Below are 15,189 nucleotides of genomic sequence, written 5' to 3'. Positions count from 1 at the left end.
CCAGTGCCCTGCCCCGACTTGATACCCGACCCCACGCGCATCCATCACGACCATATCATCACTTCCCAAGCTGCCACATGCAGCCACATGCTCACCTGGGATGCAGCACAGAGTGTTGAAGAGATGACTTTTTAAACGTTGCGGCGAGTGATTGGGGGGAAAAGGCCTGCACGCTGCCACAGTGATCTGACAGTTATTTCGTCAATAGTGCCAACGTTGCCCTGTGGCAGCGATGACAGCGTGTGTTAGTGTCTCAGATGTAGGGCACTAGTGTTTGGGAATGATGAGGGATCTGTTATTGATCATCCAACAGTCCCAGATGTTTGCATTGACACACACACACACACACACACACACACACACACACACACACACACACACACACACACACACACACACACACAATGAGCCTGGATTGACAGTGGCGGTCATAACAATCGAAGACTTGTTGGTTCATGATCAAGTGCTTTCTAATATTTCGTCAAATGAGTAGTTTGACTTTTTGGGAAACACAGAGTTAGGTGATACAATCAATTACCACTCTATGATTTGTCTAAAGGCTATAACCAGGGCTAAGAGTGAAAACAAGGGGACTAATTAACAAGTTATATGGTGTTTGTCTAATCTGGAAAAGAAATGAAGCATTTAATGTCAATTTGACATTTTATTTTTTGGTTGAAAGCAGTTGCCTGGCAAAAAGCGGAGGCACATAACCCCAGTGAAATGGCAAATTCTTATTTTTTAGCTTTTGTACCTTTTGTAAACAAAATATAACATGTCAATTAGTTAGCTTTAGAGGTGCTGGTTATAGTGTTTTTGGTAATCTTTGGGGCGAGCCAGGCTAGCTGATTCCCCCTATTTTCAGTCTTTATGCTAAGCTAACTGGCTGCTGTCTCTAGCCTAATGTTTAATGGACAAATACAAGAGGGGTATCAATCTTCTCACCTAATTCACTGTCAGAAAGCAAATACGTGTATTTTCTAAAATGTTGAACTATTCCTGTAAGTCTGTAGTTTGAAGCATTTTCCTTGTTTTGCTGCAGAAGAGAGGAGGTGTTTTTTCGCCTGCTTACGTTAGCTGTGTAAGTCTGTGTGTGTTAGTTTGCTAGAGCCTCCCTCACAGGGCTGTTGTTGTTATTGAGTCTGTTCATGGTGTGATTAACAGTGTGTGCGGCCTGGCAGCAGCACAATAGGGAATCTCTGAGGATTCCCTCGACACAGCACAACACTCCACTGCCTTTGAAATTACTCCATCACCATCCACTCACAAAAAAAGATGGATAATAAGATTTACTTTTTTTTACTGTATGTTGAATGCAAAGGGTATGAGTTGGTGAACATAGCTCTATAGAAATGCAAGCCCTCTGCTACTCGGTCCCCCTGGTGGGAGTTAATGTAGTTTGGGGAGATGTATTTGACTGAAGCACAGGAGGATTTTCACAGGGTTTGGGATTAGCACTGTAACAGACTATCTTTTATTACATAGGACCCCGAGTTTCAAAAACCATACTGTGACCGATATTTAGACCTAAGCCCCCGAAGCTGATAACTGTCATGAAAAGGCTCTGTTAAGCTGAAGGAGAAAAAGACAATTTTTTTAAGCTGCAGGTACCTGGGAATGATATGGGATTGCATCTCTCTGTTTCTTTCTCTTCTTTGTAACAACACCTTCTTATGAACTGTGGGGTGATATATATAAACCTGTTATCATAGAGATAAAATAGTGGAATCAAGAAGAAAACTCAAATGTCAACACAACTGAATTTTCAAGGGTTAGATGTTTGTTTTATAGACGTATTGTTCAGTTGTTTTCTAAGAGCTAAAAAACAGCACACATATTTACATCACCCTGTTTATTGGTGCTGATATGTTGTTGGCAATATGAAGTTCATATGCTGAAGAATTTAGTGGTAATGTGTTTTAATTCAAAACTTGTGATAGTTGGCCAAGAGATGGTTTTACTATGGTGTAAAAAACAATCTGTCTCTTTGAACAACTAGCCTATAGAACCTTATAGTGCCAACGTCATGATAACATCACTGTGTTCCCCGGACGCAAAACAAAGGAAAGACTGGATACAAACACAAATCACATCAGAGTATAGGCTACAGTCACACATAAAATGTTATCTTGCTGTGTTGTTGGGTGCCAGAATCAAAGGAGTAAGGCTCCACCTTGAAATTTTCTCAGATACCTTTGTGATGACAAACTGCGATTTCAGGCTCTAGCGAGCTACAATATCGGTGAAGCGTTTCAGAGATGGAGAGACAATGTTGCTAATAATTGAGCTTTACCTTCTGCTTACGTCAGCCATCATGGCTGCTGCACTGCAAAGGTGAGCTCACGCAGAAGGCCAAACTATTTGAGAGATGGAGAGAAAATGTTGCTACTTGTTTAGCCTTCAGCTAGCGGTAGCCGCAGCAGTGAGTCTTTGGCTGCGGTTAGCAAAAGCCAAACTATTAGCAGCATTTTCTCTTCATCTCTGAAACACTTGGCCGATATTTGTCAAACTCTCGTTTTGATAAGTCTGTCTTCCTTTTTTGGGTTGCTGTGCAGTGTAGGCAGCTGTTACCAATGCTGGAATAGCAACTGTTTCTGCAGGATAGTTATAGGCATCCAAAGATGTATGCGCCCTCAGCTTCTCTTTATCATGCATGCTTTGATTTCTCTATCAGGTGTGTAAATGTCTGGCCATTGAGTGAGGATATAAGGGTCAGCCAATCTGGTCCCGGAGAATGACTGTACACATTCAAAGAAATGTTTCTTCAGCCATCATTGAAAAACAAGCCAACATAACTTGCTCCCCAGCGTTACCTAACGTGGTGAGAGAATTATTCTGCCTCCTCCAACACTCCAACAAAAAATGGGAAACAATAATAATGCATTCATATCGCACCTTTCATGCAGCTCAAAATACTTTACAAAATAGTAAGATGAGAGAAGTAAAATGATATGATAAATATTAAAAGTTAAGTAATAGAAACAAACAATTCCACTGAATAATTGTATCTACATGGCAAATGATGGGGTCATAAATGTATACGTATTATTAATGTGAACCAACAGTGAAAATGTCAGTCACAGAGATTTAAAGATCTGTTTTTCTTTCGTGGCTCTTTAAATGTATCAGCATAACTAACCAGTTGTGCTCTCCTCTTTCTAATTAGTGCAATGCCATCTCACTGAATTAGTGAAGTTGCCCGATAATGTGCTTAATATTCTGATCTCTTTCCCCAGGGTTTCGCTGACAGCCCTCATTACGGCGATCATTTGAGTGACAGTCGATTAGTTTCCCATGTAGGATTGTCCCCAACACCTTTCGTGAACTCGAACATAATGGGTAAGTAAGTGATTCTCTTCAACTCACATGGCCTTTGGTAGTGGAAAGACATTCTGTTTGAAAATTGCCTGATTGAGGTTAAGGCACATCATGCATCTGGAGGTAGCAGTACTGAGGCTTGCCAGGCTGCAGGGCTATTTTTTTCCATCTCCTGCTGTCTTTATTTCTTCTCTTAATCCCCCCCCCCCCTCTCTCAGTATCTCCCTCTTCCTCCTCCTGTGATGACCCTCCCCCAGGCTAGAAATCACGCCATCAGTATAGCTTTCTGTCATAAGAAGCCGTCTCCGAGACATCAAAACCGCCCTCAGCATCTTCTATTGGCAGCATGGTGACTTTAGGGTGCAAGGTTAAACAGTCTGTTGTAGCAAAGACCTTTCTTAATATTAAACATTTTAATGTTAAAAATCTAATGTTAAACATTATGTTTTACTGTAGATTATTTAATGTTCAGTATTTCTTGCTTGTCCTTATTGTTTGCTTGATTGAACCACCTTTTAGTTTCCTGATATAAATGGGAAGAATTCTATATCTGCATTTTATATTTAATTTTCAGAGCAGAGCAGCAGCGATTCCCTTTTATTGTAGTGTTTTCTTAGATAAGTCGTCAAGTACCCTTTCATCAAAACCATCCGTCAAGGTCCATAGTTGTTAGTTATTCGTGTAATTTAACACTATTCATTATATAAAAGTGAAAATGTTTTTTTCTTGCCAGACATAATGATTCTGGAGTTGTCAATGTTTAGGCTTGGTCTGTCTTTTCAGTATTGTAGGTTTGGTCGAGTTAAATTCTTCCATCATTTTGAGTTGCAGAAGCTGCCTATTTTTAGCCATTTAACCGTCACTTTTAAAGCGATCTATTTTGACTTCTCTGCTCTCTGTGGATCTAGTTTTCACACACGCTCAATTAGAACATGTGGTGTTCAGGTGTAAGAACTGACTCAGGTTTGCGGAGGTGTGGCTGCTGGTAGTTTATTGGCTTTTGTGACAATAACCACACAAAAGATTGCCTATTTGTGTCTTTATTTTCCTCCTTAACACACATATGTGGATTTTTTTTTTTTTAAACAAATCACAACTTCTATTTTGATAATATTACAAAAATACCACTTGCAGCTACATACGGTACTCTGGTATTTCTGACTAAGTTCTCTTATAATAACAATTAAAAGCTGGGCGTTATCCAGCTCTTTAGCCTGGCATCATTGTGATGTGTAACCACTCGACAGTTTTATGGCTAACTACATCTCAGCTCATTATGCAATGACCCTGGAGACGGGTTTCCAAGAAAAGCGATTAGTTTGCAAATGGTAGCTGCTGATTTGAAACAAAATGTTATCTTTCTTGTAATTGATCACATGACTGTTTCAGACACAAACGCACACAATGTAACTATACGTTATACATTAAACAGCTGCAGAATATGGATTTAGACAGCGTGATTGTAAACTTGGAAATGCCTGAGCTTCTCTCAGGCTTGGAATTCAAGATGAGTTTGATCTCAATACATTTTTTTCCACAGTGATATCGGGGACTTGCGTAGATTAATGGATTTTTCAGCACTTTATTAAATCATGTCTGAAGTGTTGTTCCTCATAGTTACACAGTTATACTATAATTTATCTTGCAGTAGTGATCGCAATGGTTGAATCCATTGAGTCAATACAGTTTATAAACTGTTTAATGAGTTGTTTAGCATCTCAGCGTCTCTGGTTGTTGTTACACAGCATACAGGGTAGTTTCTGAACTTCTGAGTCGGCCAAATAGTCAGTCGTTCCGTCAGGCATGTGGAAATTGTGGGTGAGATGTTAAGCAAGTTGTTTTTTCCTGAGGCTGTTTGTGTTGGACGATGAAATACTTGTACTTGATTATCAGGGTTTTTCCCGGCTCGAAATGAGGCGGAGGTGGTACCATCCTGATCATGTGCACACCCGTGTGTGCGTACAGTGGCAGCATGCCTTCAACTGGCTCAAGCAAACACATGACCACAATTTATTCTGCTGAAAAAAAATAGTATTTACACAGATAGATCTGCCCCTGTTTGTGAAGCATTTAAAAATGTATTTGAAAATAACAGTATTTTTAGTAATCCCCTCACCCTATCACTATCATAAGACAGTGTCTTGTAACACAATAGAGGAGGAAAAAAGTTGAATAAATATACTACGTTATTTCCTTACATTTGACTGGTGTAAACAGACGCTCCATGGCACACATGTAGAGGCGCATGGAGCGGCAGGGAAAATGACTTTCGTTGTCTTTAGAGATTTCTTTTTAGCTGTGGTTGCAAAGAAGTTACCAGTGTCGCGCCCGCTTTGCTGTGGTCCAGCCGAAAACCAAACAGATGGCTCTTTTCTTCCTCTTTGGCAGTTTTAGCAGCACTGTGCTGATTACAATACAGCGCCAACACAACGGCATTCTTAATTGCAGTTACAAATGACAGAAATCCAACCAAGTGCAACACTCGTTAGAAAATAGTAAAGACACCCGTCAGAGTTTTGTCAAAGGCTGGAGGTCGGACAAAATGAGTGGAGACGATCGCCTCATAATTCTCTATGCAGAGAAAAGTTACTTTGTAATTCTGTTACTTAGTACACAATCCTTGCAACAAAGGATAAAATGATGTCATGTCATGATAGGACTTCCTGATGTTTCTCCGTCTCACATACGCACGGCCCCTTAATGTTATTAACACTGTATTGTTTGTTAGTAGATGCAACTGTAAATTATATTTGAATGTAAGCATTGAAAACCAATGTAGAACATGTTGGATGAAAATGTAAGGGTGGTAATTTAGTGGCCGACAGTCAGCTTTGTGCGTCAGGGCCCTGAGGACCTCTTCCTGTTTCCTGCCACCTATTCAATGTATTGTTCCTGAACCGAGACGCTCAATTCATAACCCTAATGACATACTTTCCATGTTTACATGGTTTAGTTCATCAGCACAGTAGATCTAAACTGTGATTTGTTCTTTAAAAAATGCAATGCTGATGAGAAATTTTCTTTGGGAAAAAATACTAAAGTCTATCAGTCCTCATTTTAGTAAGTCATTAATACTGCTACTTGGCCAAATAGCTTCAAGATTGAATAACATTTTTATTTAAAGATGTTTTTATTGAACTTAAGTCTGGAAAGAAAAAAAACCCACTTCTTGAGATCCAATTTGAAAACGGACCTCTGTGAAAGTCTGATCCTCTGTGCTGCATCTAACATGTGCCCACCAAATGTCAAAATGTAATAATGTAGATCAAAGAAACCAGAGACAAACAATATGTAACTATGTAGTGCTCTGATCTTGTACTGTATATTATGGTTTGCATCTGGATTAAATTTGGTGTACTCTTGAAACACTAGACCAACAGTGGACCTCTGTACTGCTAAAGCTCTCAGCTACAGCTCAACACCTGATAATAATACCCGATCACAAAAACCCTGGACAATATCAATAGGCTTCTCTGTGTCTATCCTTGTGGTAATGCAAAGCTATCAGTTTTTGTATACAGTATGTGGTTTGAGTATTGAAGTATTGTATATGCATTCATTTATACTGTCAGTATTTTTGTGCTCAGAATGACGTGACTCAGACACGCTCACATGGGACAATGAAAACTCACATGTATGTAGCTACAGTACAAACATTTAGTCAGAAAAAGCCAGCTCTTGGTTCTATGGGTTTGAAGGGGTTATATAGTCATAGCACTGGTAATACAAAAGGGGCTCACAAGAGAAGAGAGAGATGCTTTGAAGCTGGATGAGGTTTTGGGTGAATGCCGGGAAACCACCGATTGCTTAAGGATGACACTGTTCTCACCAGGGGCCGACTCCCATGTTAGTACGGATCAGCTGGTCTGGCCCTCACGTGCATCTTAGCCCCACCCTCTTGTGCCACAATCCTCTTACTAACCCGCACATCATCCCCTGCATGCTGCCGGACAGGTGGCAGCCACATTGTTCCTGCTTATTATAGGGCACTCTGGAACATATTTTCAGTCTCAGCCATGTGCGTTCCTCTGACTCAACCTCTCATTAGGGCTGCACAATGTGCAATAACGAACACCCTACTTGTGCAAAGACAGACTCAGGCAGAGCGGAGAAAAGTCTCGGAGTGGAGCATAAGTAGCAACGTCGTTTGCTCGCTCTCTTTTTCAAGCACTGGCCTGATCACTCAATATTGTAGTCTTTCGCGATGTGTTTATCGCACAAGTTGACGTTGTGATGAGAATGGAAAAAGATTCAGGGCAGGGTCACACATGCGCAAATATATATGCAAATGTGGGCAGTGCCAAGTGGGGACAACCGCACATACACAAGTTCACTAAAGTTGAACTCCTTGTGATGCAAATGTGTGATATTTGGGAATTTGCTTTGCCACCGGAAGCAAATGTTTTATTGACGCCTTCCCTCAGGGCACGGGTTCAGTCAAAGAGACAGATAGACAAGCAAGAACTTGTCCACCTCTAGATGTACAGTCTTAATTATGAGAAGCAATAGGTGGGGAAATGGCTTCGATCAGAGAGAAAATCAAAAATCGGCTCGGCCTTTGTCTGCTCCCCTAAAACATCCTGTAAATCCACACCAGCTGAAATTATATTACAACATTGTAGTGTGATTGTGAAAGAGCGTAGTTTCTAAGTATTTCTACGTAACTGTTGTACATCACTGATGAGCTGGCTATTTAAATTCTCATTGTATGACTTGAAACCCTGATTCGGTCAGACTCTCAGACACTCCAACTGGTTCCACATTTATCTTTTAAATTCCCACAGTTGTTTGTTCTTCCCAATTGTTTCATGTTACTGTGCAGCTGATGACTTCAATGGATGTAATTCACTGAACCTCTCTTCCTTCTTTGTAGGTGGTAATGCTTGACTTAAGGTCTTCTGCAGGTCTTGTAGGGTTGTTCCTCACTCAGTTGTTCTAATTGTGTAGCCACAGGGAGAACCAACAGTTCACAGCCCTGACAAGGAATGGATACATCTAATTACCCGCTCAGATTTTGTTCTTGTGATGTTAGCTCGATGAGCAGAAGCCAGTGGGGGAGGTTGATTTCAAGCAATCTGGGCAATTAACACAGTCGATGAGCTGAAAGAGCTGCACTCTGCACTTTTACTTCTCGCTGTATTATGACTGGATGTGTGTGTGCGTGTGTGTACGCTGCATATTTGTCATTATTTACCTAATGGACTGATATTGTTTTCTTCCACGTCTAGAAAGCTTTTGATTGTCAGGCCTATGCTTTAAAGTTGCTGTAATTAGCAAGACAGTGTTGATATAGCTTTTCACAGCTGTCATCAGACACAGTTTGTGGCCTTTTGTCGTAATAAGTAGGATAAAGTCTTATTGGGAGATCAAAAGACCTATTATTCTTCCATTTGATTTATATTTTTTAGGCAAAAATGACTGCCTTTATTTTAATGCGTACATGTTTCAAGTCACCCTTTCTTCACAGACTTGCTCTCTGTCTACTGCAAACTACTCTTCATTTCAACTTAAAAACTGAAAATGTGTTAATCACTCTCTGATCACTTTTAGAAGTTGCAGGAAAAGCAATTGTCTGGATTTCTTTCTTTCTTATTCTGTGACACACAAACATACATTTTCTATTAGTCCTCATGAAGTTCAGGAGTGAAAGATAAAGCCTCTGTCTCTTGTCTATTACATGCCCTCTAACATGCCCTTTTTAGTTGACTAAATATAAACAGATGGTTGTTTCATGTTGTTTCTCACTTCTTCTGTGGTGATGACTGTTGTGCATCAGTTCTTTCCAGCCATGCGACTGAGGGCATATCAAAACTGCTGAGTTGTACTTTCATCCTCATGTTTCTTTGTTGTGCTTCATATTACTCATACAGTTTTAGCCCTGCATGAAAACTAATCAGCTTAACGCTCTCGCCAACACACGCATGCAGCCGCATGCATCCTGCTCCGACCCGTCGGCATTCACACGTGGCCTTAATGTGACGACCTGTGTTTTTCTCTCACCCACCGCTGTAGATCACCTTTCACTGGGTGTTGCCATAGCCGACAGTAAAATAAAAAATTTCCAGCTCTAAAGACTCTACATGCTAGTTATACAGAACATTTAAAGTCTCAATGGACTACTTTCTGTTATTGCTATATAACTGCTGCATTGCTGCGGTCTTAATTACCATCAGTCAGGTGGAGTTTTCTGTTCCCATGGAGCTGATTATTCATTACAAAAGAAATGTATAGACAGCTCAGTTCTGATGTTGCAGTTCTGATACCTTACAGACAAGCTACTTGTGTTGTATTATAATGTATTTCAGACGTCATCCTACCTCAGTCTCATGAGGGCCTCATTGGAAAATTTAAAATTAAAATCAGTTTAAGCTGTGCATTTATGGTTTATTTGACTATATTTGTCTAAAAAATATTTATTTACTGAGAAGAACCAGAGATTTGTCTCATGTGACCAAATAAAGGATCCACAACCTGTGTTAATGTTGCAGTATTCCACTGCTTTTTTATGCAAGACCATCCCTGTGTGGCATTCAAAGTGCTAGGATTGGCCAGGCGTCCGTGCTCGCTGAGGTACCGGTAACCTGATCTGTTCAGGTACTCTACCATGAACAATGGGCTATCCTGACCTAACCACTCGAGGTCAATGCCTAACCTTAAACAATAGTTTAGGCGTTAATATGACTGACATGCAACCTTTCAGGAGTCTGTGCTGCTTTGTATCTTGTGTTTTTACAGTTTAATTAAAAAATATTTTAAAAAACCTCAGAAAACTTTTTTTTGGTAATGTTTACTTATTTCTTTCATTGCAGTCCTTTTGTTATTGTTTTACTCGCAGTATGCTCCTAACCAACATGTTAGTTGTAATATGATGCTTTTGCAAATACCTGATATCCATATTATTTGCCTGGATTGATATCACGGATGTCCTAAAATGGTAATCACATTTTGTGTATTTGTCTGTGCTCTCTTGGTAGTTTAAAGCCATAATGCATGCTGCTAAAGGGAGCGTAATAATACCCTGCTGGAACCTACAATTTGCATCATATTAGCATTCCGTAAGCGTTTGATGGTGCAGTTGATTCCCCTCCTCGTTTGGAAAATGTATAAACAAAAATCTTCTGTTTTGTGTTGGTTTTGCTTCTTTTGATACTTTGTAAGGTTGTTTCGGTGACGTTGCATTTTTTAATAATACAAAAAAGGCGTCATACAAGCATGCTACATTGGGTAGTCTTTTGCACTAGAACAGAATTATTCTCTTTTTCATTTTTCATTTCTAATTGTTCCTCAAGGCTTTTGGTGAAGTGTCAAATCCCACATCACATTGGCATCCCCAGTGTGTTTTTACTGGAGCAGGTGTCATGTGCTAATGCTCCGTCTCGTGGGGGACCCTTCTCAGACCCACGCTGTGATTGTGGCCAGGTGCTGTTCAGGTGTGCACTCAGTTTTCTTTGGGTCACAGGTGCTGCCAATGCTGCTCCCTCTCCCCACTCTGTCATTCACTCCTGTATACACACACACACACACACACACACACACACACACACACACACAGCAAGTTTTCACAGTAGGAGCCCGATACTGCACAAACTTTTTGCACATTCACTTTATCAAAAGTGAAAAAAGGCAAAAATGTATATACTATGTACTGTTTACGAACAGAACAGTGAGCAGAGATGGAAAGACGAGGGGATGTGCAGTACAGTTTAGTGGATGGAGCCGGTCATTATGCAGAGCTGCAGGGTGTGCTTATCTATTACCGCGGTCAGTAGAGCATGAAGAGCTGAAGAAGCTGAAAGGGTGCAAATCCCTTTTCTTCATCCACATGCCGCCCACATCTCCCCACACATCCCAGCCCTCCCCGCCCTCTTCCTTCTTTCAGCCCGTTTCGGCCCTGCCCAGCCCTTGCCTCGCTTTCCCGAGGCCCCGGCCCCCAGCATGCGACTGGCAACGCTGCCCAGCTGCAGAGGATCAGCTGTAGTCTCTGGAGGGCTGTCTCTCCAAAAAGGAAGGAAGAGCCTGGCTAAGGCCAAGCTATGATGACATAAGAAGTCATCATGCACCACGATTGTATCTAGAATCAGGTGTCCCTGTGTAGATCGTTTGACTGCATTTTACGAAAGAATGTCTGTTATGTATATTGATTTCTTTTAAGGTCCATGATAAGTTAATTGTGGATAATTGTGTGCATCTGCAGATGTTTGCACATCAAAAAGAGAGACAATTCTGTCTTTAAAAATATATATTTTTGGCTGAAAATACATTTTTGAGTAATGGTTAAAAGAAGTTAAGATAAATCCAAGTTGGCCTACTTGTATATCCCACATCTCGCTCTCTTTTCCACTCTCTTCGGTTCTTTCTCCCCTCCCCCTTTTCTCTCATTTCTCTCACCTCATGCTGCCTGCAGCTGATGCCAAGAAGAATATTAGAGATTATTTAATACAAGTGCAAAGCTAAAAGGGAAATGATTCATTCAGAAGAATTACTGTGAGTGGAACAATTAGAGTCTGCTGACTTCAGCGCTTGCCGCTGGCATTGCCGACAGTTTTGAATATGTATTCTCTGCGTAGCTCCGATATACACCAAAAAAGCCAGTGACCATTGACTCTTAACATTATCTGTCTTCTTTGCAGAAAGCAGTACTTACTGTATAGAACTGTAAACACAATACCTGTGAGTATGTGACTCATTTGTGGATGGTTGGAGACATTTTTTCAAATGATCTCTATACATAGCAATCGTATTGCAACTTTGATGAATTTCGCAGTGTTAGCACTGACTTTAATACCTCTGGAATTTCCAGATGTTGTGTTGAGAGCATTAAAGCTAGGCAACAGTTGTCTTCAAATGAGACAAATCAAGAATAGCTATGTCCGTAATCTTACTGTGTTACTGTACACACCTGTTGCACTCTACAGCTGATCCACAGGGCGTTTATAGGTGGTTTTTACTTTGTAAATTCCTTTATAGATTAGTGTTGTTGGCCTTTGTGCAAATGAAAAAAAACACTAAATAATCATTGAAAAATCACACCACCCACTGTCTTTTCATGACAGAGGCACATTATTGGTTCTCCAAGATGTACATTATATAAGAGGATAAAAGAGAACAGTATAGTGTGAAATAAAGAGATTGATATGTACAGAAGTATATGAAAGTTTTTGTTAATGAAGATGTGATTTGTGACTGTGTCAACGTGAAACACAAAGTAAAAGCATTAGGTGGTGGTCTGCTTGCATGTTTTACAAATACCAACTTCATGACTCATTTATTTTACAACGGTCGTGGTGTGAACCCAGGTTGAGCACAGATGACTGGATCCCTCCTCTCTTTCTTTTTCTTGAAACTGCAACATGGAGAACACATGAACTTGACCCCTGAGTCCTGGACAATCTCTGGAACATGGACAAGTCCGATTTTTGTGGAACTTTGTAGAGTTTCTCTCACCTAAGGCATCTACTTTGAAAACACATCAAAGGTTGAGTCCTTTGAGAAGAGCCTCAGAAAACATGGCCAACAGTTTTTGTTTAATTCTCGTGCTCACCACTCCTAACCCCCGCCTCCATTTTTTCCACAGTCACAACTGCTCTCCCATGGCGTCCTGTGTCCATGCTGGGTGTGCTGGCAAACAAAATACTATATAATGTTACACTTCTTTCTTGTTGGACTGGAGTGGATTGTGATTGGTTAATGAAACGCAAACACTTGTTTCGCCTTTACTCCAACTTGACAATGCCTGGCACAGCCCCCGAGAGTGTGATGTGTGGGAAGTGTAGAGAGAGGCACGGCTCTGTGAGACTTTTCCATCACAGCCAGGAATATGGGGGTGGGAAGGTATACATTTCTTTTTGTCAACTTAAAATCAACAAAACTCTTTTAAATGGCTGCTACGCTTTTTGCCCACATATAATGCCATCCCCACTGAAAGTATTCATCAAAAGATTTATCCCCTTCAGGCTGTTTTGGGGTTTTATTTAGTGCAGACTTATGTACTTAAAGGGTTTGTAGCAGTTTTCTGTGTAAGGAAATATGCCCACAGCGCTTGGAGCTGGATCAGCATTCCTAACCCATGTGTGTATCCTTTTCTTGTCCTTCACCTCTGTTGTTTCACTGTTCAACAGTTGTTTGGCATCTATTAACAAACACACCACGCCACTTTGATGTCGCACACTGACTTGATTCCAATATCCGACTGGGGGACATTTCTTCAGCTTTTTAAATGTGCTCTTGTTTCCAGCCTTCTCTCAATCCGAGAGGGACAGTGCTGGTGAGCTCACATGTGAATGTGTGATGCAGGGGGGAGCATGTTGGCCCGATCAAAGCGGCATCCATTACAGTGTTGGTGCCCGCATGGTGGGAGACGTTATTAGGTAGCTCATCGCCTTCCTCCTCAGAGAGAATGGATGTGTGATTATGAAGTCATCAGCCATGAACCACTGAGGCTGCGGAGGAGCACCCCTCCTCATGGGTCCTCAGGGTGTCATTGATTGGTGACCATGTGTTTGTGCCTGATAGACTGTGAAATGGTGTGTTGCTGCACGGCTGTGTCACACCTGCGTCCCACCAAGGTGATTGATTGGTTTGGTCATGTGGAATGTTCCCATCTGGTCTGCAGTAATGCATTTCTTTTCTTATTCGTGAATAACAAGCGCTGGCAGCAGAATCGTTGGGCTCGGAAAAAGGCAAAGGCCAAGCAAAAACATTTCCCCCTTTACACCTCCCCCTCTTTCCTTTTTACCGACTTTGAAAAAAATTCAAATAGACCGAGCCATGGCGCCTGATTATCCCGGGAGGGGATAAATACAATCAGGAAACCCAGAAAATAAACTGTTTAGTTAGTGCGAAGGGCAGCAGCTCCTGATTTTGAAAGTTTTACTTCAGGGCTAAAGAATGTGCAGTAAAATCTTTAATATATTTGATCCCTTTCCAGATTTCTAGTCTAATCTAAAAGCAATGGAGGTAAGCGTTCCCTCCCCCAAGCCTTATGTGTTATTTTGTTTCTCACTCCTGCATTCCTCCTGGTTTGATTTCTCTTAATCATGGTCCCTCTCCTTTAATTGATCTATTTATTCCACCTAATGGCTAATTACACATCAGGCTGCATGAGCAGATGCATTTATCATCATAGAACATAATAATCAGTGACATTTCAACAAAGAAAAAATAAATATGTAAATAAGAACTCATTAACATTTGCTCTTGCTGTTTTGAATAATGTCACTGCTGACAGGGCTGTACGCAGAAATTAATGTCAAGCTCAGGGCAGGGGAGACATGTTTCCTCAGTGTTTTGTGGCTCCATCATGTATCTCCGTCCTACTGTTGTTCCTGCGGATGGGCTGTAGACATTCACCCCCAGCTAGGGAGGGAGGAAGCTGATGTGGTGCACTACCTCTCCTCCCTGTTTCCTCATCTACTCTGACCTAACCTCTAACCCAGCCAGCTTTTATTTACTGTCAAACAGAACCTGGTGGAAGCATCAAACAGCTTTGACAAGATGGATGTACACAAACTCTTGAGAAAAGGAAACAAAAGGAGGCATTATAAAAGGTACGAGGCAACAGTGAGTGAGTGTACATCTGATTTGTCCTTGTGCTGTCTCTTGTTGCCAGAGGAATGTATTAGTAGCCATGGAGGCTTTACTTGCAAGGTGTAGACTTGATTTTTTTATAGGGTAGAGTATCCTGTTCGTGATTCGATTATCACAGAATCAGGGCCTTGTATTCCCTCCTTTTCATGGAAATCAACAGAAAAACAACAAAAAGCTGCATGAAAGTATTTAGGTCTTAAATAAAGATTTAAATGAAGATTTATAAAAATGTTTTTCTTTTTGCCATAAATTAGTCCTGATAGGGGGTCCGGTCCATTAAGAAAC

At 40.9% G+C, this 15,189-nt stretch overlaps 1 protein-coding gene across 3 annotated transcripts in view; it reads left to right on the top strand.

Annotated features, from left to right (window-relative positions):
* tcf12 (transcription factor 12) overlaps positions 1 to 15,189 on the top strand; it is a 73,250-nt gene that overhangs the window by 16,067 nt on the left and 41,994 nt on the right. For all 3 annotated transcript variants that reach the window (XM_076110149.1, XM_076110147.1, XM_076110148.1), the window contains exon 5: positions 3,237 to 3,339. In XM_076110149.1, coding sequence (XP_075966264.1) covers positions 3,237 to 3,339 — 103 coding nt within the window. The remainder of the gene's footprint in view (positions 1 to 3,236; positions 3,340 to 15,189) is intronic.

Source organism: Anarhichas minor, unplaced genomic scaffold (genome assembly GCF_050575085.1).
Source record: "Anarhichas minor isolate MPS153535 unplaced genomic scaffold, ASM5057508v1 ptg000042l, whole genome shotgun sequence".
Classification (NCBI taxonomy): domain Eukaryota; kingdom Metazoa; phylum Chordata; class Actinopteri; order Perciformes; family Anarhichadidae; genus Anarhichas; species Anarhichas minor.
The sequence above is the reverse complement of the archived record's forward strand: the minus strand, read 5'-3'. Positions and strand labels throughout refer to the sequence as shown.